At 47.5% G+C, this 25,543-nt stretch overlaps 1 protein-coding gene across 8 annotated transcripts in view; it reads right to left on the bottom strand.

Moving 5' to 3' along the window:
- srcin1 (SRC kinase signaling inhibitor 1) overlaps window positions 1-25,543 on the bottom strand; it is a 343,123-nt gene that overhangs the window by 268,496 nt on the left and 49,084 nt on the right. For 6 of the 8 annotated variants that reach the window (XM_033034920.1, XM_033034907.1, XM_033034908.1 and 3 more), the window contains exon 2: window positions 14,926-15,048. The exons of the other annotated variants lie outside the window; for them this stretch is intronic. In XM_033034920.1, the coding sequence (XP_032890811.1) occupies window positions 14,926-14,950 (25 nt within the window). In that variant the 5' untranslated portion in view covers window positions 14,951-15,048. The remainder of the gene's footprint in view (window positions 1-14,925; window positions 15,049-25,543) is intronic. 8 annotated transcript variants of the gene reach the window in all.

Here is a 25,543-nt window from a genome sequence, read left to right as displayed (position 1 = left end):
TCTCACAGAGAGTGGTGAGTCTGTGGAATTCTCTGCCTCAGAGGGCGGTGGAGGTAGGTTCTCTGGATGCTTTCAAGAGAGAGCTAGATAGGGCTCTTAAAGATAGCAGAGTCAGGGTATATGGGGAGAAGGCAGGAACGGGGTACTGATTGGGGATGTTCAGCCATGATCATATTGAATGGCGGTTCTGGCTCGAAGGGCCAAGTGACCTACTCCTGCACCTATTGTCTATTGTAATCCTATTGTCCTGATTGTGCAGCACAGTGGTCCAGCTGGTAGAGCTGCTGCCTCACAGAGACAAGGGTTCGATCCTGATCTCGGGTGCTGTCTGTGTGGAGTTTGTACATTCTCTTTGTGACTGCGTGGGCTTCTCCCAAGTGCTCTGGTTTCCCAAAGACTGGCTGGTTGTAGGTTAATTGGCCTCTATAGTGTGCAGGGATTGGATGGGGAAAGTGGGATAGCATGGAACTAGTGTGAGCGGGTGTTTGTCAGTGGGCTGAAGGGTCTGTTTCCATGCTGTACCTTTCAACCAGTCTTTCCTTCGAGCCCTGAAAACGATTTAAAGCTAAGGCTGTAGAGATAGAGTGTGGACACAGGCCCTTCAGCCCACTGAGTCCATGCTGACCAACAATCACCCTATCCACTAGCACTATCCTACACACTAGGGCCAATTTACAATTAACAGGACCAATCTGCACGTCTTTGGAGTGTGGGAGGAAACCCGAGAACCCAGAGGACACCCACGCTGATACAGGGAGAAGGTACAAACTCTGTACAGACAGCACCTGCAGACAGCATCAAACCCAGGTCTCTGGTGCAGTGAGGCAGCAACTCTACCGCTGCACCACTGTGCCACACTATTTTTCACACAGAGTGGTGAATAGAAACATAGAAACATAGAACATAGAAAATAGGTGCAGGAGTAGGCCATTCGGCCCTTCGAGCCTGCACCGCCATTCAATATGATCATGGCTGATCATCCAACTCAGTATCCTGTACCTGCCTTCTCTCCATACCCCCTGATCCCTTTAGCCACAAGGGCCACATCTAACTCCCTCTTAAATATAGCCAATGAACTGGCCTCAACTACCTTCTGTGGCAGAGAATTCCACAGATTCACCACTCTCTGTGTAAAAATTGATTTCCTCATCTCGGTCCTAAAAGATTTCCCCCTTATCCTTAAACTGTGACCCCTTGTTCTGGACTTCCCCAACATCGGGAACAATCTTCCTGCATCTAGCCTGTCCAACCCCTTAAGAATTTTGTAAGTTTCTATAAGACCCCCCATCAATCTTCTAAATTCTAGCGAGTACAAGCCGAGTCTATCCAATCTTTCTTCATATGAAAGTTCTGACATCCCAGGAATCAGTCTAGTGAACCTTCTCTGTACTCCCTCTATGGCAAGAATGTCTTACCTCAAATCCGTGGAATTCTCTGCCACAGAGGGTGGAAAATGCTGCCTGGGGTGGCAGTGGAGGCAGTTACGATAATAACCTCATCAGTTCACAAACTCGAGGAGCAGAATTAGACCATTTGGCCCATCAAGTCTACTCCATCATCCAATCATGGCCGATCTATCTCTCCCTCCTAACGCCATTCTCCTTATGGTAAACAAACGTGCTGGAGAAACTCAGCGGGTGCAGCAGTATCTATGTATCGAAGGAAATAGGCAACGTTGCCTATTTCCTTCGCTCCATGCAAAGAGTTGAACAATCTCCACTATAGGAAATAGGCAACGTTTCGGGCTGAAACCCTATGGGTTTCGGCCCGAAACGTTGCCTATTTCCTCCACTCCATAGATGCTGCTGCACCCGCTGAGTTTCTCCAGCACTTTTGTCTACCTTCGATTTTCCAGCATCTGCAGTTCCTTCTTGAACCCATTCTCCTTATGCATTCTCCCCATAACCCCTGACACCCATACTAATCAGATATGCAACAGTTCATGTTCATAGAAACATAGAAACATAGACAATAGGTGCAGGAGTAGGCCATTTGGCCCTTCGAGCCTGCACCGCCGTTCAATATGATCATGGCTGATCATCCAACTCAGTATCCTGTACCTGCCTTCTCTCCATACCCCCTGATCCCTTTAGCCACAAGGGCCACATCTAACTCCCTCTTAAATATAGCCAATGAACTGTGGCCTCAACGACCTTCTGTGGCAGAGAATTCCAGAGATTCACCACTCCTTCATAAGTGATAGGAGAAGAACTAGGCCATTCGGCCCACCAAGTCAACTCTGCCATTCAATCATGGGCTGATCTATCACTCCCTGCAAACCCCATTCTCCTGCCTTCTCCCCGTAACCCCTGACACCCGTAACTGATCAAGAATCTATCGAGCTCTGCCTTAAAAATACCCATTGACTTGGCCTACACAGCCTCCTGTGGCAAAGAATTCCACAGATTCACCACCCTCTGACTAAAGAAAGGCATATGGATATGCAGGGAATGGAGAGATATGGATCATGTGTGGACAGAGGAGATTAGTTTAACTTGGCATCATGTTCGGCACGGATTGGGGACTGAAAGGCCTGTTCAGTCTGAAGAATCGTCTCAACCCGAAAGGTCACCTATTCCTTTTCTCCAGAGATGCTGCCTGACCCGCTGAGGTACTGCAGCTTTTTATGTCTATCTTAAGTCTAAACCAGCATCTGCAGTTTCTTCCTGCACATTCTATAATGAGGTTTTAGTTTCTATAATCTAGGTTCTATAATTCTAGGTTTTCTAATCTAGATTCTATAATGTAGATTGTATGTTCTATAATCTATGTTCTAGAATCTGGGTTCTAGAATCTAGCATCTAGGTTCTATGATCGCCAGGCTGAATTGACTTCCCCTTTCGACCTGTTGTTCATAGCAAAAGGATTTGAGGATTTTAGTCTAGGAGCAGGGAGGTTCTACTGCAGTTGTACAGGGTCTTGGTGAGACCACACCTGGAGTATTGCGTACAGTTTTGGTCTCCAAATCTGAGGAAAGACATTCTTGCCTTAGAGGGAGTACAGAGGAGGTTCACCAGACTGATTCCTGGGATGCCAGGACTTTCATATGAAGAAAGACTGGATAAACTCGGCTTGTACTCGCTAGAATTTAGAAGATTGAGGGGGGATCTTATAGAAACTTACAAAATTCTTAGGGGGTTGGACAGGCTAGATGCAGGAAGATTGTTCCCGATGTTGGGGAAGTCCAGGACAGGGGGTCACAGTTTAAGGATAAGGGGGAAATCCTTTAGGACCGAGATGAGAAAAACATCTTTCACACAGAGAGTGGTGAATCTCTGGAACTATCTGCCACAGAAGGTAGTTGAGGCCAGTTCATTGGCTATATTTAAGAGGGAGTTAGATGTGGCCCTTGTGGCTAAAGGGATCAGGGGGTATGGAGAGAAGGCAGGTACAGGATACTGAGTTGGATGATCAGCCATGATCATATTGAATGGCGGTGCAGGCTCGAAGGGCTGAATGGCCTACTCCTGCACCTATTGTCTATGTTTCTATGTTTCTATATAAGTTCTATGATCTCCAGGCTGAATTGACTTCCCCTTTAGACCTGTTGTTCACAGAACCCAAATCAACGCAAATTGTCACACCGTATAACACAGTTAATTAGAAAACAAATTAATTATGACAAAATGTAAAGACCTTGCAATGGATTCCTGCTTGTCGGTACCAGAGATTGTTAAAGGTCCCATTGGGGGATCCATTGTGTGTGCGAGCTGGCGGTCCCAAGGGCAAGCTTCTTCCACTCCATTCATTCCAGATTAATTTGACGGCATCACAATTGAACTTCTGCATCGGTATTAAAAGGCACTTAAAGACTCTGGTCAGCTTCACCACTGCTCTGGTGCAATGTACATTCCTAACGTTTCACTCTGTAGTTGCTGTTCCACACATTCATTATCTGGAGCCAGCACACATCAGGGTTTAGACTTCCAACGCTGGCTTTAGTTTCAGTTCAGTTTGCAGATTCAGCGCGGAAACAGGCCCCCTTGGCCCACTGAGTCCGCGCCGACCAGCGACCCCCCCCGCACACGAACACTATCCTGCACACGCACGGGACAATTTACATTTGTGCCAAGACATCTTACCAACAAACCTGTACGTCTTTGGAGTGTGGGAGGAAACCGAAGATCTCGAAGGAAACCCACGCAGGTCACGGGGAGAACGTACAAACTCCACACAGACAGCACCCGTAATCGGTGTCCGGTGCTGCAAGCGCTGTAAGGCAGTGACTCTACCGCTGCGCCGGCCAAACGAGACGTAAAATACAGCATGAAATCAAGACCTTTGGCCTATCGAGTCTGCACCAACCAGCAAACGCCCGTACACTAGCACTATCCTACGCGCAAGGGACAAGTTACAAATTGCAGACGCCATCTAACCTTCTAACTTGCACGCCATTGGAGTGTGGGAGGAAACCGGAGCACCCGGAGAAATTCCAGCATCGGCAGTCAGGATCGAACCCGGGTCTGAGACACTATAAGGCAGCAACTCTACCACTGCACCACCCACAGTCAGTTCAGTTTATTGTCACGTGTACCGAGGTACAGTGAAAAGCTTTTGTTGCGTGCTAACTGCTAACCAGTCAGCGGAAAGACAATACATGATTACATTCGAGTCATTCACAGTGTACAGACACATGATAGCGCCTCTACTTCCTGAGAAGATTACGGAGAGTCGGTTTGTCAAGGAGGACTCTCTCTAACTTCTACAGGTGCACAGTAGAGAGCATGCTGACCGGTTGCATCGTGGCTTGGTTCGGCAATTTGAGCGACCTGGAGAGGAAAAGATTACAAAAAATAGTAAACACTGCCCAGTCCATCATTGGCTCTGACCTCACTACCATCGAGGGGATCTATCGCAGTCGCTGCCTCAAAAAGGCTGGCATCATCATCAAGGACCCACACCATCCTGGCCACACACTCATCTCCCCGCTACCTTCAGGTAGAAGGTACAGGAGCCTGAAGACTGCAACGTCCAGATTCAGAAATAGCTACTTCCCCACAGCCATCAGGCTATTAAACTTGGCTCGGACAAAACTCTGAACATTAATAGCCCATTATCTGTTTATTTGGACTTTATCTGTTTTATTTATTCATGTGTGTATATATTTATATAATGGTATATGGACACACTGATCTGTTCTGTATTCATGCCTACTATATTCTGTTGTGCTGAAGCAAAGCAAGAATTTCATTGTCCTATCTGGGACACATGACAATAAATTCTCTTGAATCTTGAATCTTGAATAAGGGAACAGTGCTTAGTGCAAGGTAAAGCCAGTAAAGTCCGATCAAAGATAGTCCGACGGTCACCAATGAGGTAGATAGTTCTGGATTGTTGTGTTAGTTTAATGGGCTTCTCTCAGTTCAATGGGCTGTTCTGAGCTTCTCATCCACATCAGAATCTGTGTAGTTTGTTGCATTTTTAAAGGGAGGGGTATCCATGGTGGATACCAACATAATCCAGGACCTAGACTGGTTAGTCAACTAAATCGTGTTCTTGTGTGCAACTGTTTTAAAACATTTTCAAAGTAAAATTAAAATTCAAAAGTATTTTAAGGTTCATGTTTTCATTTAATGAAGAAAAAAAACCAGACCTGGACAAAATTAATGATAGGAAGAAAGTAGAAAGTAACCATCAGAGATATTGTCTGAAGAAGGATCTCGACCCGAAATGTCGCCTATTCCTTCACTCCATCGATGCTGCCTCACCCGCTGAGTTTCTCCAGCATTTTTGTCTACCGTCGATATTTCTGCATCTGCAGTTCTCTCTTAAACATAGAAAATAGGTGCAGGAGTAGAGGCCATTCGGCCCTTCGTGCCTGCACCGCCATTCAATATGATCATGGCTGATCATCCAACTCAGTATCCTGTACCTGCCTTCTCTCCATACCCCTGATCCCTTTAGCCACAAGGGCCACATCTAACTCCCTCTTAAATATAGCCAATGAACTGGCCTCAACTACCTTCTGTGGCAGAGAATTCCACAGATTCGCCACTCTCTGTGTAAAAAATGATTTTCTCATCTCGGTCCTAAAAGACTTCCCTCTTATCCTTAAACTGTGACCCCTAGTTCTGGACTTCCCCAACATCGGGAATAATCTTCCTGCATCTAGCCTGTCCAACCCCTTAAGAATTTTGTACGTTTCTATAAGATCCCCCCTCAATCTTCTAAATTCTAGCGAGTACAAGCCGAGAAACATCATAGAAGACAAGGACTAGATTCCATTTCAGCTCCATAGCGTGTCACTGTTACTAGGAGCCTACACTACCTGCTGAGTGTTATGTGTTGCATTCTCTGCAGCACCTTCATATGGGAGTTACAGGTTTTGCGTTGACACCAAATCTCTTGAATGTCTCTGTTGTGCCAACTGCAGTTTCTGATTCAGTAGCATCAATAAAATGCCAATCCCTTCACCTCCTCCCCCTCACCCCCCCCCCACTGATCCTCTCCAGACGAGGCATGTGTAACATAGAAATCTCGGTAATATCGTAGCCCCTCATGATGTGCCCTCCACACCATGAGCACAAACCCAGATGGGCAAATGGGCATCTTACAACCCAACAGTATGAACGTTGATTTCTCTAATTTCAAGTAACCCGTGCATCCACTCTCTCTCCGTCCCTCCCTCCCCCACCCGAGTCGTCTTGCTAGTTTCACTGTTTGTATCCCTTCATTATCATCTCGTCCACATCCAACAATGGACCATTGTGGGCTCCACCTTTCTCGAGTCATCAGTGCCGGCTGTGGTTTGTTTTGTCCCTTACCGTTCCCTCTCCCCTGACTCTCACTCTGAAGAAGGGTCTCGACCCAAAACGTCACCTATTCCTTTTCTCCAGAGATGCTGCCTGTCCCCGCTGAGTTCCTCCAGCACTTTGCGTTTAATCTTCGGCGCCTGCAGTTCCTTCCGACACAACTGGTCAGTGTTACCTACCCCTCAGTATCCGGTCAGTAGAGGAGGAAGCTGAGAGGTAACCACATTGCATTCAAGTCACAAACTGACTGAGGGCAGGAGACCTTTGTCCTAGCAGGTAGTTCAAACCAGGCAGGTGTTTATATCAAACCAATAGTTTCATGGTCACCTTTATAAATACCTGATATTTTATTCCAGGTTTATTTAATGACCACAATTAACATTTCCCAGCTCTGGTTGAATTTAGAACATAAAGCGTAGTGAAGAACCGTAGGTGCTGATTTATATTTTCATAAAGACACCCATGAATTCCACAACCCTAAACCCTCGCCTGATCTACCATATATACTTTGGCTAGCCTGATCTTCACCTGATTCCAGTCCCCCGACACAACTTAAGGGCGACTCAGGATTGATACTAAATGTCCTTTGAGGAAAGATTGAAAAGACTAGGCTTATATTCACTGGAGTTTAGATGGATGAGGGGGGGATCTTATAGAAACATATAAAATCATACAAGGACTGGACAAGCTAGATGCAGGAAAAATGTTCCCAATGTTGGGCGAGTCCAGAACCAGGGGCCACAGTATTAGAATAAAGGGGAGGCCATTTAAGACTGAGGTGAGAAAAAACCTTTTCACCCAGAGAGTTGTGAATTTGTGGAATTCTCTGCCACAGAGGGCAGTGGAGGCCAAGTCACTGGATGGATTTAAGAGAGAGTTAGATAGAGCTCTAGGGGCGAGTGGAATCTAGGGATATGGGGAGAAGGCAGGCACGGGTTATTGATAGGGGACGATCAGCCATGATCGCAATGAATGGCGGTGCTGGCTCGAAGGGCCGAATGGCCTCCTCCTGCACCTATTTTCTATATTTCTATATTTCTATGCAAGTGTTATCCTTCTCCTGTGTGATGGACTGATGGAGACAATAGACAATAGACAGAATGTGAAGGGGTAGGCCATTCGGCCCTTCGGGCCAGCACCACCATTCAATGTGATCATGGATGATCATGCCACAATCAGTACCCCGTTCCTGCCTTCTCCCCATATCCCCAGACTCCGTTATCTTTAAGTGCCCTATCTAGCTCTCTCTTGGAACTATCCAGAGAACCGTGTGAGGCAGAGAATTCCACAGACTCACAACTCTCTGTGAGAAAAAGTGTTTCCTCGTCTCGGTTCTAAATGGCTTACCCCTTATTCTTAAACTGTGACCCCTGGTTCTGGACTCCCTCAACATCGGGAACATGTTTCCTGCCTCTAGCGTGTCCAAGCCTTATATGTTTCAATGAGATATCCTCTCATCCTTCTAAACTCCAGAGTGTCCAAGCCCAGCCGCTCCATTCTCTCAGCATATGACAGTCCCGCCATCCCGGGAATTAACCTTGTAAACCTACGCTGCACTCCCTCAATAGCAAGAATGGCCTTCCTCAAATTACTGGACCAAAACTGCACACAATACTCCAGGTGTGGTCTCACTAGGGCTCTGTACAACTGCAGAAGGACCTCTTTGCTCCTATATTCGACTCCTCTTGTTATAAAGGCCAACGTGTCATTCGCTTTCTTCACTGCCTGCTGTACCTGCATGCTTACTTTCATAGACTGATGTACAAGGTCCCCCAGATCCCGTTGTACTTCCCCTTTTCCAGATGATTCCTCTCATGATTTTATAATCTGATTACAAAGAAGTCACGCTGCAGAATGCACGATATCACGCTCGTCTTTTCCAAGTTCCCCGGAGCTCTCAGCGCAGGAGTGATGCAATTAAACTATCTGCATGCTACACACAGAGACAGTTTCGCACCTACTGCAAACACTCCCTGCATCCCAATAGCCATCTTGACAGGCACTTCAACTCAGAAGCAAAACATATTGATATTGTTACCAAGACAACCAGGCCGGGAAGAATCAGCCACGGCTCTGCAGTTGAAAAACATTGATCAACTGCGCTTTTCTCGTCTCCCCTCACCCTGTCCCTCCACCAGGCAGGTTCTGTGACCCTTTGTAACATCGTCTTCCCACAAAACCAGGGGCCACACACACACAGTTTAAGAATAAGGAGTAAGCCATTTAGAACGGAGACGAGGAAACACTTTTTCTCACAGAGAGTGTTGAGTCTGTGGAATTCTCTGCCTCAGAGGGCGGTGGAGGCAGGTTCTCTGGATGCTTTCAAGAGAGAGCTAGATAGGGCTCTTAAAAATAGCGGAGTCAGGGGATATGGGGAGAGGGCAGGAACGGGGCACTGATTGGGAATGATCATAGAGACATAGAAAATAGGTTCTAATAGGTTCTGATCATCCAACTCAGTATCCTGTACCTGCCTTCTCTCCATACCCTCTGATCCCCTTAGCCACAAGGGCCACATCTAACTCCCTCTTAAATATAGCCAATGAACTGGCCTCAACTACCCTCTGTGGCAGAGAGTTCCAGAGATTCACCACTCTCTGTGTGAAAAAAGTTTTTCTCATCTCGGTTTTAAAGGATTTCCCCCTTATCCTTAAGCTGTGACCCCTTGTCCTGGACTTCCCCAACATCGGGAACAATCTTCCTGCATCTAGCCTGTCCAATCCCTTAAGAATTTTATAAGTTTCTATAAGATCCCCTATCAATCTCCTAAATTCTAGAGGGTATAAACCAAGTCTATCCAATCTTTCTTCATAAGACAGTCCTGACATCCCAGGAATCAGTCTGGTGAACCTTCTCTGTACTCCCTCTATGGCAATAATGTCCTTCCTCAGATTTGGAGACAAAACTGTACGCAATACTCCAGGTGTGGTCTCACCAAGACCCTGTACAACTGCAGTAGAACTTCCCTGCTCCTATACTCAAATCCTTTTGCTATGAAAGCTAACATACCATTCGCTTTCTTCACTGCCTGCTGCACCTGCATGCCTACTTTCAATGACTGGTGTACCATGACACCCAGGTCTCGCTGCATCTCCCCTTTTCCTAATCGGCCACCATTTAGATAAAAGTCTGCTCTCCTGTTTTTGCCACCAAAATGGATAACCTCACATTTATCCACATTATACTGCATCTGCCAAACATTTGCCCACTCACCCAGCCTATCCAAGTCACCTTGCAGTCTCCTAGCATCCTCCTCACAGCTAACACTGCCCCCCAGCTTAGTGTCATCCGCAAACTTGGAGATATTGCCTTCAATTCCCTCATCCAGATCATTAATATATATTGTAAATAGCTGGGGTCCCAGCACTGAGTCTTGCGGTACCCCACTAGTCACTGCCCGCCATTGTGAAAAGGACCCGTTTACTCCTACTCTTTGCTTCCTGTTTGCCAGCCAGTTCTCTATCCACATCAATACTGAACCCCCAATGCCGTGTGCTTTAAGTTTGATACTAATCTCTTATGTGGGACCTTGTCGAAAGCCTTCTGGAGTTCTAGATACACCACATCCACTGGTTCTCCCCTATCCACGCTACTAGTTACATCCTCGAAAAATTCTATAAGATTCGTCAGACATGATTTACCTTTCGTAAATCCATGCTGACTTTGTCCAATGATTTCACCACTTTCCAAATGTGCTGCTATCCCATCTTTAATAACTGACTAATCAGCCATGATCACATTGAATGGCGGTGCTGGCTCGAAGGGCCGAATGGCCTACTCCTGCACCTATTGTCTATGGTCTATTGTCTATTGAAACCATGCAGCAGCATCAACGCTGGGGAGCCATTAACTCTTTCACTGCCCCCACATGGGAGCTGGGCAGAGCTGATGTGGTTTGCGGGTTGTGGTTGCAGTCCCAGACCACCACACACACACACACAAATCAACCTCCCTGCCCGTGACTCCATCTCACGTTGCCTCCGCCAAACCAGCAGCATCATCAAGGACCATTCTCAGCCCAGCCGCTCCCTCTTCTCCCCTCTCCCATCAGTTGTACAAGATGGGTGAAAAACGCACGCATCCAGATTCAAGGACGGTGAGGGGGGGGATCCTATAGAAACATATAAAATCGTACAAGGACTGGACAAGCTAGATGCAGGAAAAATGTTCCCAATGTTGGGCGAGTCCAGAACCAGGGGCCACACACAGTCTTAGAATAAGGGGGAGGCCATTTAAGACTGCGGTGAGAAAAAACGTTTTCACCCAGAGAGTTGTGAATTTATGGATTTCCCTGCCACAGAGGGCAGTGGAGGCCAAATCACTGGATGGATTTAAGAGAGAGTTAGATAGAGCTCTAGGGGCTAGTGGGATCTAGGGATATGGGGAGAAGGCAGGCACGGGTTATTGATTGGGGACGATCAGCCATGATCGCAATGAATGGCGGTGCTGGCTCGAAGGGCCGAATGGCCTCCTCCTGCACCTATTTTCTATGTTTCTATGTTTCAATGCAAGTGTTATCCTTCTCCTGTGTGATGGAGTTATGGAGTCAATAGACAAAAGGTGCAGGAGTGAAAAACGCACGCCTCCAGGATTCAAGGACGGTGTCTTTATCAGGCTACTGAACCATCCTATCACCAACTAGACTGCGGCCCTGAACTCCCATCTACCTCATTGGAGACCATTGAACTAGGACTTTACCTGGCACTAAATGTTATTCCCTCGATCATGCATCTGCACACTGAGGATGGCTTGATTGTAATCATGTATGTTTAAGAAAGATGCTGGTAAAATCCAAGGCAACACAAAATTCTGGAGTAACTCAGCGGGTGAGGCAGCATCTATGGTGAGAAGGAATTGGGTCTCGACCCGAAACGTCGCCCATTCCTTCTCTCCATAGACGCTGCTTCACCCGCTGAGTTACTCCAGCATTTTGTCTTGCCTTGTAATCATGTATAGTCTTTCTGCTGACTGGATCAGTCACCTGACCCGCTGAGTTGCTCCAGCACTTTGTTTCTATCTAGAAGATTGAGGGTGGGGGGGGGGGATCTTAGAGAAACTGTTAACTGTATGTTAGCTTTCATAGCAAACGGATTTGAGTATAGGAGCAGGGAGGTTCTACTGCAGTTGTACAGGGTCTTGGTGAGACCACACCTGGAGTATTGCGTACAGTTTTGTCTCCAAATCTGAGGAAGGACATTATTGCCATAGAGGGAGTGCAGAGAAGGTTCACCAGACTGATTCCTGGGATGTCAGGACTGTCTTATGAAGAAAGACTGGATAGACTTGGTTTATACTCTCTAGAATTTAGGAGATTGAGAGGGGATCTTATAGAAACTTACAAAATTCTTAAGGGGTTGGACAGGCTAGATGCAGGAAGATTGTTCCCGATGTTGGGGAAGTCAAGAACAAGGGGTCACAGTTTAAGGATAAAGGGGAAATCTTTTAGGACTGAGATGAGAAAAACATTTTTTACACAGAGAGCGGTGAATCTGTGGAATTCTCTGCCACAGAAGGTAGTTGAGGCCACAGTTCATTGGCTATATTTAAGAGGGAGTTAGATGTGGCCCTTGTGGCTAAAGGGATCAGGGGGTATGGAGAGAAGGCAGGGATGGGATACTGAGTTGGATGATCAGCCATGATCATATTGAATGGCGGTGCAGGCTCGAAGGGCCGAATGGCCTACTCCTGCACCTATTTTCTATGTTTCTATGTTTCTATCAAAAAGAAACACTGAGTAAATGGGATGCGCTGGTAATTCTTGCCGTGATGTGTTCAGTCTAGTTTACTTTAGAGGTACCACCAGTGATCCCCGCACACTAACACTACCCTAAACACACTAGAGATAATTTACATTTATACTGAACCAATTAATCTACAAACCTGCACACCTTTGTGGGGGGGGGGGGAAACTGAAGATCTCAGATAAAACCCACGCAAGTCACGGGGCGAACGCACAACCTCCGTGCGGGCAGCACCCGTTGTCGGGATCGAACCCAGTTCCACGGCACTGAAAGCGCTATCAGGCAACAACTCTACCACTGCGCCACCGTATCGCCCTGTGGTTTTTATGATCACGCATTGCGAATAGTTTCAATAATTCTGGGCGCTTCATGTTTCAATCAAAACATGACCTTTGACTGTCAGATGGGGGGGGGGACATTTAGCCGGAATGGGGAAAATGGAGGTGCAAGATTGTGCCACTGAATTCTGTTAATAAACTCAACATCAGCAGGGAAGGCAGAGGGTAATTTGGTAGTTGAGTTTTTGATCTTGGAGCCTATTGTTGGTTGTGGTTTGTAGAAGCTCGCCTGCGAGTGGCACACCAAAGACTTTGGTCATCCCAAGCCATCTTGCGTTAAGGAGGCATGTGACAGCAATGTGATGGATGTTTATGTAAATTATGTTGTGTCTTGGGTCTATTTGTTTGTAATGTATGGCTGCAGAAACGGCATTTCGTTTGGACCTCAAGGGGTCCAAATGACAATAAATTGAATTGTATTGTATTGTATTGTATTGATGAATAGAGTGGAGAGGATTAGCTGTGTAGGAAGAAACTGCAGAAGCTGGTATACACTGCATACAATCTTCCTGCATCTGGCCTGTCCAACCCCTGATGGACTTTGAGGAACTGATCAGTGAACTTTGGTATCTTTGCCGGCACCAGGATCGTGGTGACACTTGTGTACTGCCTCAGTGAGGTCTGCTGTGTGGTTTTACCAGGTTAGACAATAGACAATAGGTGCAGGAGTAGGCCATTTGGCCCTTCGAGCCAGCACCGCCTTTCAATGTGATCATGGCTGCATGCACAACAAAGCATTTCACTGTACCTTGGTACATTTGACAACAAAATATAATTCAGTCAATGAATCATTAAATCCTTAAATCGTTGAATCTCTATCTTTCAGCCATCCTCAATGTGGACAGCTTCGACACCACGTATACTTAGCAAAGACCATCAATTAGGGATGATTACAAAGTTATGTCGATTACTTGTTGTGGTCATTAGTGCCAGATCAATGTTGGCCAAAGCACTGGGAGGATTTTCCACTTCTTTCACTCAAGCCGTGGACCAGGTTGGATAGACAGCAAGCGCTGGAGTAACTCAACGGGTCAGGCAGTATCTCTGGAGAACAAGGATAGGTGACGTTTCGGGTTGAGACCCTTCTTCAGTCTGAGAGTCAGGGGAGAGGGAAACAATAGATATAGACAGTGTTCAAGAGGGAACTGCAGATGCTGGAAAATCGAAGGTAGACAAAAATGCTGGAGAAACTCAGCGGGTGTGGCAGCATCTATGGAGCGAAGGAAATAGGCAACGTTTCGGGCCGAAACCCTTCTGGGTTTCGGCCCGAAATGTTGCCTATTTCCTGAAATGGTTCCTATTCGGCCCGAAACGTTGCCTATTTCCTTCGCTGAGATATAGACAGTGATCCAGAGAATATATAGAACAAATGAAAGATATGCAAATAAAGCAACGATGATAACGGAAGCAGGCCATTGCTAGCTGTCTGACCCGTTGAGTTACTCCAGCTTTTTGTGTCAATCTTCGGATTAAACCAGCATCTGCAGTTCCTTCCTACATATTTCGAAATCGTTTAGATTCAGAGTCTGAAGAAGGGTCAACAGGCAATAGACAATAGACAATAGACAATATGTGCAGGAGTAGACCATTTGGCCCTTCGAGGCGAGCACCGCCATTCAATGTGATCATGGCTGATCATCCCCAATCAGTACCCCGTTCATGCCTTCTCCCCATATCCCCTGACTCCGCTATTTTTAAGGGTTTCATAGAAACATAGAAAATAGGTGCAGGAGCAGGCCATTCGGCCCTTCGAGCCTGCACCGCCATTCATATGATCATGGCTGATCATCCAACTCAGTATCCCGTACCTGCCTTCTCTCCATACCCCCTGATCCCTTTAGCCACAAGGGCCACATCTAACTCCCTCTTAAATATAGCCAATGAACTGTGGCCTCAACTACATTATGTGGCAGAGAATTCCGGAGATTCACCACTCTCTGTGTGAAAAATGTCCATGGTTCCCCACATGAAACGTCACCCACTCCTTTTTCTCCAGAGATGCTGCCCGGCCCGCTGAGTTACTTCAGCACTCTGTGTCCGTCTTTGGCGTAAACCAGCAGGTGTGGTTCTTTGTCTCTGCATGGAATAGTTTACCTGGACCAGCAAACAGGATCTGCATTCGTCTGTTCCAAAAGAGGGCTCTCCTTTTTACAGCACCTCCCCATCCTACACCTCGTCTGGCCGCATGGAATTTTGTTCTCTTTTCTCCACCGGGCCCTAGAAACAAGGAACTTCATTGCACCCTGGTGTATACGACAAGAAACCGCTTTGTCATCTCTTCTGAGCAACCGGCGGGGGGGGGGTGGGGGGGGGGAACCGCTGTAGGGAGTGGGGGTGGGGGGGGGGGAGAACAAACGGGGAGCCGACATGCTTTGTCAGAGCCAGAGGCGGCTGCTCTTTGTATACATTGGGAGTGCAAGCAGAAAATGTCCCTGTGCCAATACAGTATTCCATTCCAAAACTCAATCTACCTGCTCTAATGATAATAGACAATAGACGCAGGAGTAGGCCATTCGGCCCCTTCGAGCCAGCACCGCCATTCAATGTGATCATGGCTGATCATCCCCAATCAGTAACCCGTTCCTGCCTTCTCCTTCTTCTGGAGACAAATGATACCACATCACCAGGTAGACAAAAAGGCTGGAGAAACTCAGCGGGTGAGGCAGCATCTATGGAGCAAAGAAAGAGGCGCCCTCCCCCCCCCCTCCCCCTCCCCCGACATCAGTCTGAAGAAGGGTCTCGATCCGAAACGTCGCCTATTCCTTCGCTCCAATAGACAATAGGTGCAGGAGTAGGCTATTTGGCCCTTCGAGCCAGCACCACCATTCAATGAGATCATTGATGCTGCCTCACCCGCTGAGTTTCTCCAGCTTTTTTGTCTACCTTCGATTTTTCCAGCATCTGCAGTTCCTTCTTAAACACACCACATCACTCTATCAAACGGGGAAATTACAGAATCATCGAAAAATTATTACTGCTAAGGAGTCCATTTGGCCCTTCCAATTGATTCGGCCACTAAGTTTACTCCTATATTTACACTAGGTCCATAGCACCAAAGACACTGGTTCGATCCTGACTATGGGTGCTGTCTGTGTGGAGTTTGTACGTTCTCCCCGTGACCGCATGGGTTTTCTCCGGGTGCTCCGGTTTCCTCCCACATTCCAAAGACGTGCAGGTTTGAAGATTAATTGGCTTTGGTAAAATTGCAAATGGTCCTTCGTGTGTGGGATAGTACTAGTGTACGGGGTGATTGCTGGTCGGCGAGGACTCGATGGGCTGAAGGGCCTGTTTCTGCGCTGTATCGATAAAGTCTACATTAAAATCTAAAGCAATAACCGTTGAACATCCCAATCAATATTTATTGCAGATCAATGTTGGCACAAGGAACTGCAGATGCTGGTTTACAAAAAAAGACAAAGTGCTGGAGTAACTCAGCAGACACAAAGTGCTGGAGTAACTCAACGGGTCAGGCGGCATCTCAGGAGAACATGGATAGGTGACATAAGTGACATGTTCATCAGTCCTAGGAGCAGAATTAGGCCATTCGGCCCATCAAGTCTCCTCCACCATTCAATCATGGATGATCTATCTTTCTTTCTAACCCCATTCTCCTGCCTTCTCCCTATAACCTCGACACACTTTACTAATCAAGATTCTGTGCATTAAAAATATCCATTGACTTGGCCTCCACAGCCGTCTGTGGCAATGAATCCCACAGATTCACCACCCTCTGACTAAAGAAATTCCTCCTCATCTCCTTTCTAAAGGTGCGTCCTTTTAGTCTGAGGCTGTGTCCTCTGGTCTGAGACTCTCCCACTGGGGGAAATCCTCTCCACGTCCACTCTACCCAGGCCTTTCAGTATCCAACGTTTCGGGAACAGGTCTGAAGAAGGGTGTGGACTTGAAACGTCGCCTATCCATGTTCTCCAGAGATGCTGCCTGGCCCAGCGAGTTACTCCAGCACTCTGTGTCCTCTCTGGCAGATCCACTGGCCGACTGGGATGTCAGGACTTTCATATGAAGAAAGACTGGATAGACTCGGCTTGTACTCGCTAGAATTTAGAAGATTGAGGAGGGATCTTATAGAAACTTACAAAATTCTTAGGGGGCTGGACAGGCTAGATGCAGGAAGATTGTTCCCGATGTTGGGGAAGTCCAGGACAAGTGGTCACAGTTTAAGGATAAGGGGGAAATCCTTTAGGACCGAGATGAGAAAAACATTTTTCACGCAGAGAGCGGTAAATCTCTGGAACTCTCTGCCACAGAAGGTAGTTGAGGCCACAGTTCATTGGCTATATTTAAGAGGGAGTTAGATGTGGCCCTTGTGGCTAAAGGGATCAGGGGGTATGGAGAGAAGGCAGGTACAGGATACTGAGTTGGATGAACAGCCATGATCATATTGAATGGCGGTGCAGGCTCGAAGGGCCGAATGGCCTACTCCTGCACCTATTTTCTATGTTTCTATGTTTCTATGTTAAGATACCAGGTTGTGCAATTTGGCTCCATGCACCGCATGAAACCAACGATGCTAAATAAAACACGAGCCTTGTTTTAATGGGGCCTGATTTACATGCAGACAAATGTGTTAGACAATACTGACTAGTTAATAATTACTGGGGTTTATTCCAGCGAGCATCGCTCGGATCACATCCAACTTGTGAACAGCAGGAATGATTTGCATGTGTGGAATCACACAATCTTCAACTGCAGATGTTTAACTCACCAGAGGACTATCATAGACATATCTCATCACAGCCACAGAAACAGGAGCTGCAGTGAATGCTTCTCATGGCGAGAGACACAAAAGGCTGGAGTAACTCAGTGGGGCAAGGCAGAAGGAGACGTTTCGGGTCGAGGCCCTTCTTCAGACTGGGAGTCAGGGGAGAGGGAGACACCGAGATATGGAAGGGTAAGGCGTGAAAACGAGAGATCAAAGGGGAAGAGGTCCAAGGAAATTGTAAAATAGATGATTGTTAGCGAGGGGAAGGTGACAACGAGGCATGCAGAGGTAACATTTAATCAAGACTGGTCAGAGAACTAGGGCGGGGGAGGGATGGCGAGAGAGGGAAAGTGAGGGTTACTCCTCACAGTGAATGCATTTTGTTGCACACTAACAGAATGATCGCTCAGAATGCTCATTCACTCAACTGTAAAGGGCCTGTCCCACTCATGCGGTTTTTTCATAGTCGCAGTAGGCGGATGAAAACTACCCGACTACTCACGACCATACAGGCCATGTCACGCCGCGACACGTCGACACGTGACCCCTGTACGGTGGTGAGCAGTCGCCCAAAGAGTCGCGCCTTTTTCTGGTCGCCGCTGGATTTTCAACATGTTGAACACTTTCGGCCACCTGCTGCGACTATGACGGGTGCCGTAAGTCGCCGAAAAAAATCGAGTAAGTGGGACAGGCCCTTAACTCATTTCGCAAGACCGCAAGATATTACAGAGGGTTGTGGTGACGTGGGTTGGACAATCACACAAACCAACCTCCCTTCCATTGACTCCATCTACACCTCACGCTGCCTCGGCAAGGCCAGCAGCATCCAGTCTCACCCCCGGTCACTCTTCTCCCCTCTCCCATCAGGCAAGAGGCACAGAAGTGTGAAATCGCACACCTCCAGATTCAGTGATAGTTCCATCTCAGCTGTTATCAAGCATTTGATAGGACCCACCCTTATCACCAACTAGAGAGCGGTCCTGACCTCCCATTAACCTCATTGGAGACCCTTGGACCTTTCATCGAACTCTACTGGCTTTTACCTTTGCACGAAACGTTATTCCCTTCATAGACATAGAAAATAGGTGCAGGAGTAGGCCATTCAGCCCTTCGAGCCTGCACCGCCATTCAATATGATCATGGCTGATCATCCAACTCAGTATCCCGTACCTGCCTTCTCTCCATACCCCCTGATCCTTTTAGCCACAAGGGCCACATCTAACTCCCCCTTAAATTCAGATTCAGATTCAGATTCAGATTCAATTTTAATTGTCATTGTCAGTGTACAGTACAGAGACAACGAAATGCATTAAATGCATTGTAAATATAGCCAATGAACTGGCCTCAACTACCTTCTGTGGCAGAGAGTTCCACAGATTCACCACTCTCTGTGAGAAAAATGTTTTTCTCATCTCGGTCCTAAAAGATTTCCCCCTTATCCTTAAACTGTGACCCCTTGTTCTGGACTTCCCCAACATCGGGAACAATCTTCCTGCATCTAGCCTGTCCAACCCCTTAAGAATTTTGTAAGTTTCTATAAGATCCCCCCCTCAATCTTCTAAATTCTAACGTCTCTCTACATTGTGGACAGCTTGATTATATTCATGTACAGTTTTTCCACTGACTAGGTGGCACACAAGAAGAAGATTTACCTCAGTAATCAACTAAGCTGAGGAACGCCTTGGTTGTATTTGTAGAGGAGACACAAGAAACTGCAGATGCTGGAATCTTGATCAAAACACAAAGTGGTGGAGGAACTCTGCGGGTCAGGCCACATTTGAGGTGGAGATGGATAAAAAGACATTTGGGGTTCAATACTACCCCTTTGGTCAATTGTATATGAATATCTCTTCTTCGCTCATGTGCACACAAGGACAAAGGACAAGGAGCAGAATTATTCAGGATATTTTTAAGGCAGAGGTAGATAGTTTCCTCATTAGTACGGGTGTCAGGGGTTATGGGGAGAAGGCAGGAGAATGGGGTTAGGAGGGAGACATCGGTCAGCCGTGATTGAAGGGCCGAATGGCCTAATTCTGGTCCTATAACATGACTTTATGAGATCTAGGCCATTCGGCCCATCGAGTCTGTTCCGCCATTTGATCATGGGGCAGCTGACAGTCCTTCCTCATGCTGGAGACCGTTGTATGTTAATGTTGGGCAGAAATGTGGCCAGACAAAGTAGGATTTACCAAAATTCTTGGACTGGGTTGTTTAGTTTAGACAGTAGACAATAGACAATAGACAATAGGTGCAGGAGTAGGCCATTCGGCACTTCGAGCCAGCACCGCCATTCAATGTGATCATGGCTGATCATCCCCAATCAGTACCCCGTTCCTGCCTTCTCCCCATATCCCCTGACTCCACTATTTTTAAGAGCCCTATCTAGCTCTCTCTTGAAAGCATCCACCGCCCTCTGAGGCAGAGAATTCCACAGACTCACCACTCTCTGTGAGAAAAAGTATTTCCTCGACTCCGCTATTCAGTTCAGAGATACAGCATGGAAACAGGCCCTTCGGCCCACCGAATTCACGCTGACCACAATCGCCCATACACTCCCATTGGGCAAAAGGCATAGAAGTGTGAAAACGCACACATCCAGGTTCAGGGACGATTTCTTCTCAGCTGTTATCAGGCAACTGGAGAATCCTACCAACAACTAGAGAGCGGACCTGAGATCCTATCTCCCTCATTGGAGACCCTAGGACTTTCATTGATCAGACTTTACCTTGCACTAAATGTAACTCATTGTATTCCCTGTATCATGTACCTGCACACTGTGGATGGCTCGATTGTCTTTCTGCTGACTGGTTAGCACGCAACAAAAACTTTTCACTGTACCTCGGTACACGTGACAATATACTAAATTCAAAACTCACTAGTTCTATCCTACACACTAGGGGCAATTCACAGAAGCCAGTAACCTGCACGTCTTTGGAGTGTGGGAGGAAACCAGAGCACCTGGGGAAAACCCACGCAGTCACAGGGAGAACATGCAAACTCCGTACAAGACAGCACCCGCAGTCAGGATCGAACCCGGGTCCCTGGAGCTGTGAGGCAGCAACTCTACCGCTGTGCCAGCCACTTAGGTAGCATGGGAGTTACATCTTCCATGCTATGGGGGATGTAACTCATCGCACTTGGTCCTGGCTACCTGTAATGGCAGAATCTACGCCAATCACTGCTACCTCCTGATATTTCAAGGTTGTTAAGATGAAATGAATTATTCAAAGATTTGATTCAAGTGACATAAATAACATGGCTAAGTGGGAATTTAATGCGAAAAAATTGAATTACCAGATTGGAGTTAAGTGGGTTTGAACTTATTCAGGTCTGAAAAACAGGCCTTGTGAGTTGCACTTAATGCCACGGCATTGGGTGGACTCTTCACTGATGTTCTTCATTCCAAAGCACAGGTTATTTAAGAAATGTATCTAATGCTTCGGTTCCATGTCATTTACTCCCAATGTAGGTGGTAAGTTTTTCAATTTATTTTTTATTTCCTTTGCTGTGCAATGGAAATAATTTTACATCTGGCCTGACCCTCTCTCGGCCGGCCAATGAAGCAGGGTGGCGCAGTGGTAGAGTCGCTGCTTTTACAGCGCTCGCAGAGCCAGAGACGTGGGTTCGATCCCGGCTTTGGGTGCTGTCTGTGCGTTCTCCACATGAACCGCGTGGCTTTCTCCCCCCCCTGCCCCCACACCCCACCAGCCCCCCATCGCCCCCCTACCCCCACCCACCACTCCCCCATCCCCCCCTCCCCCCCCCCCCCCCCCCCCCCCCCCCGAGATCATCGGTTTCCTCCCACACTCCAAAAACGTACAGGTTTGTAGGATAATAATGGTCTTGGTAATAAGTTGAAGCATTACCCCTGGTGTGTGTAGGGCAGCCTTAATGTGCGGGGATCGCTGGTCGGTGCAGACTCGGTGGGCCGAAGGGCCTGTTTCCGCGCTGTATCTCTAAACTAAACTAAACTAAATGGAGAAAGACAGCAGGTGAGAGGCCTTCCCAATAAGGCGATTACCAGCAAGTCATTCTTTCTGCCTCTGTTAGATATTGAAGCGTTATTCGCTCTTTGGTCTGCAAGATGGCAGATGATGCATTTAACCACTCACCTGATTGCGAATCTAGCGAGTGTATTTGACAGAATAGAACTACAAACTGACTGACATGTGACAGCAACTGTCTCATCACGCACGTCCTTCATTCAAAGCCAATTGAAGGCATCACGTTACTCGCTTGTCGAGAGGAGATTAGCCGACTATAATGTCCACACCGTTTCCTACCTCCATGTCTCCCTCTCCCACCTCATTCTGAAGGTGAGTCTGTGGAATTCTCTGCCTCAGAGGGCGGTGGAGGCAGGTTCTCTGGATGTTTTCAAGAGAGAGTTAGATTTAGCCCTTTGGGTCTCGACCCGAAATGTCGCCTATTCCTTCGTTCCATAGATGCTGCCTCACCCGCTGAGTTTCTCCAGCATTTTTGTTTACCTTCCATAGCTGTGAAAGTCATTTTTGGATATGCTGAGGTCATGATAGGTGCAACAAAACTGCAAATTTGCTTTGTTTAGTTTAGAGATACAGCACAGAAACAGGCCCTTTGGCCCACCGAGTCCGCACCAATCAGCGATCTCCACGCACTAACACTACCCTACACACACACACTAGGGACAAGTTTCCATTCATACTAAGCCAATTCACCTGCAAACCTGCACGTCTTAGGGGTTGGACAGGCTAGATGCAGGAAGATTATTCCCGATGTTGGGGAAGTCCAGAACTAGGGGTCACAGTTAAGGATAAGAGGGAAGTCTTTTAGGACCGAGATGAGAAAATCATTTTTTACACAGAGACTGGTGAATCTGTGGAATTCTCTGCCACAGAAGGTAGTTGAGGCCAGTTCATTGGCTATATTTAAGAGGGAGTTAGATGTGGCCCTTGTGGCTAAAGGGATCAGGGGGTATGGAGAGAAGGCAGGGATGGGATACTGAGTTTGGATGATCAGCCATGATCATATTGAATGGCGGTGCAGGCTCGAAGGGCCGAATGGCCTACTCCTGCACCTTTTTTCTATGTTTCTATGTAGGAGGAAGATCTCGGAGAAAACCCACGCAGGTCACAGGGAGACGGCACAAACTCCATACAGACAGCAGCCATGGTCAGGATCGAACCCCGGGTAGCTCTGACGCTTGCCCTTGCTTTGTGTCAATAACCGAAGGGGAATGCTGCTTATATTCTCACAGTCTCGGTGGCAAGTGGGAAATTGGAAGGGAGCATCGATCTGGAACAGCAAGTAGTAAAGGCAGCTGGGGACAATTCTTGCCACGCATGGGAGAGCGAGGTAACATTAGCAGAGATACAAGACAAGGCCATAAACTATCTGTGATAATAAAAGCTTCCCACATCACAGAACTCAGGCACAACGTCCAAGGTCAGCTTGTCTCGGTCACAGATTCCTTAGGCATTTAATAACAATCTTACTCTGTGAGAATCTTGCGAAATACACAGCAAACTAAAAGACTACTGCCTTCATCAGTCAGAGCACAGAGGTTTATAGTCTGATGAAGGGTCTCGACCCGAAACCTTTCCTTCTTGTCAGAGAGCCACTGAGTTACAGACTTTAGCAACAGACTGGTTCCACCAAGATGCAGGACAGACCGCCACAGGAGATCCTTCTTCCCTGTGGCTATCAAACTGTACAACTCCTCGTGGGGTAGACTGAGACTGATTCCCCCACCCCCCCCCCCCCCCCACACAATCTTTGCACATGCCCTAAGCATGTCTTAAGAAAGCGTTAGATAGAGCTCTAGGGGCTAGTGCAGTCAAGGGATATGGGGAGAAGGCAGGCACGGGTTATTGATACCGGATCACCTACAAAATCCTGGTCCTCACCTACAAAGCCCTCCACCATCTGCCCCCCCCCCATATCTCACTGACCTCCTCTCCCCCTACCAACCCTCACGGTCCCTCAGATCCACATCAGCCGGTCTCCTCTCCATCCACAAGTCCAACCTCCGCAGTTTTGGGGACAGAGCCTTCTCCAGGGCAGCTCCCAGGCTCTGGAACTCCCTCCCCCAACTGATCCGCAATTCCGTGTCCCTCACCATCTTCCAGTCCCGCCTCAAGACCCATCTCTTCACCTCTGCCTATCCTTAGCCCCACGTCCCCCTCCCTTTTCATCTGTGCATTAATTGCCTCATATTGTGTTTTGAATTGAACTCTGTCTTTACTTTGTGTACTAGTCATGTCTCTACTATTTATTTCATTCCCCTTACATGTTTTTCCTCTACTTGCTACATTTTTGTAAGGTGTCCTTAAGACTCTTGAAAGGCGCCAATAAATAAAATTTATTATTATTATTATTATTATTATTATTGATAGGGGATGATCAGCCATGATCACAATGCATGGCGGTGCTGGCTCGAAGGGCCGAATGGCCTCCTCCTGCACCTATTTTCTATGTTTCTAAGCCTTTCCACTCATCACTTTAATTTCATGTTTCATGTATATTGTGTTTTCACTTTCCCTCCTGGGATAGAGTTCTATCGGAACGTACCATACTACAGAAGTTTGTCCCTATCTTCGGTGTAAACATGCATCTGCAGTTCCTTCCTACACATAGAGTTGTACAAGACGTTGATTGGCGAGGCCACATTCAGAGTATTGTGTTCAGTTTTGGTCACCATGTTATAGGAAAGAACAGACTGGATGAGAACGCACGTGGCAAGTTTAGCCAGGTTGAGAGTTTATATAGAAACACAGAAACATAGACAATAGGTGCAGGAGTAGAGGCCATTCGGCCCTTCGAGCCTGCACCGCCATTCAATATGATCACGGCTGATCATCCAACTCAGTATCCCATCCCTGCCTTCTCTCCATACCCCCTGATCCCTTTAGCCACAAGGGCCACATCTAACTCCCTCTTAAATATGGCCAACGAACTGTGGCCTCAACTACCTTCTGTGGCAGAGAATTCCACAGATTCACCACATATTAAAGTGGGCGGTATTGCAGATCGTGAAGATGGGCGTCGTAACCGGCAGCAGGATCTTGATCGATTGGCCAGGTGGACTAAGAAATGGTTTCATGCAGATAAATTTGAGGTGCTGCATTTTGGAAGGTTTGACATGGTCAGGACCTATACAGTGAATGCTAGGGCTCTGTAGAGTGTTGGAGAGCGGAGGGATCTAGGAGTGCAGATCCATAGTTCGTTGAAAGTGGAACCACGGGTAGATTGGGTGGTCACTAGACAATAGGTGCAGGAGTAGGCCATTTGGCCCTTCGAGCCTGCACCGCCATTCAATGTGATCATGGCTGATCATCCCCCATGGTCAAACAGGCTTTTTCGCACATTGGCCTTAATCAGTCAGAGTTTTGAGTGGAGAAGTTGGGAGGTCATGTTGCAGTTGTTGTATAGGATGTTGGTGAGGTCACGTTTAGGGTGTTGTGTTCAGCCTTGGTCACCGTGTTGTGGGAAAGATGCTGTCAAGCTGGATAGGGTGCGGAGAAGATTTACGAGGATGTTGCCAGGACTTGAAGGGCCTGAGCTGGAGGTTTGATCAGTGCCAGGGTTTTATTCCTTGGAACACAGGAGGCTAGGGTTTGCCAACTGTCCCATATTAGCCGGGACATCCCGTATATTGGGCTAAATTTGTTTGTCCCATACGGGACCGCCCTTGTCCCGTATTTGACTGCTACTACTCGGGTCGAGGGGACTGTTGGGTCGGAGCGCCGTGTCCGGCCCCGCCTCACCCGTCCCGACGTAGTGCAGCCCATGGAGTGCAGCAGCAGCACCTCGCCCGTGGCCCCGTCGGTCGGCAGCCCGGCCAGCTGTCCCGACCTTCGAACCTACAAACCTGTACGTCTTTGGAGTGCGGGAGGAAACCGGAGCACCTGGAGAAAACCCACACAGGTCACTGAGAGATCGGACAAACTCCGTACAGGCAGCGCCCGTAGTTGGGATCGAACAGGGGTCTCGGGTGCCGTGAGGCAGCAGCTCCAC

This window comes from Amblyraja radiata, chromosome 16 (genome assembly GCF_010909765.2).
Source record: "Amblyraja radiata isolate CabotCenter1 chromosome 16, sAmbRad1.1.pri, whole genome shotgun sequence".
NCBI classification, from domain to species: Eukaryota; Metazoa; Chordata; class Chondrichthyes; order Rajiformes; family Rajidae; genus Amblyraja; species Amblyraja radiata.
The sequence above is the reverse complement of the archived record's forward strand: the minus strand, read 5'-3'. Positions and strand labels throughout refer to the sequence as shown.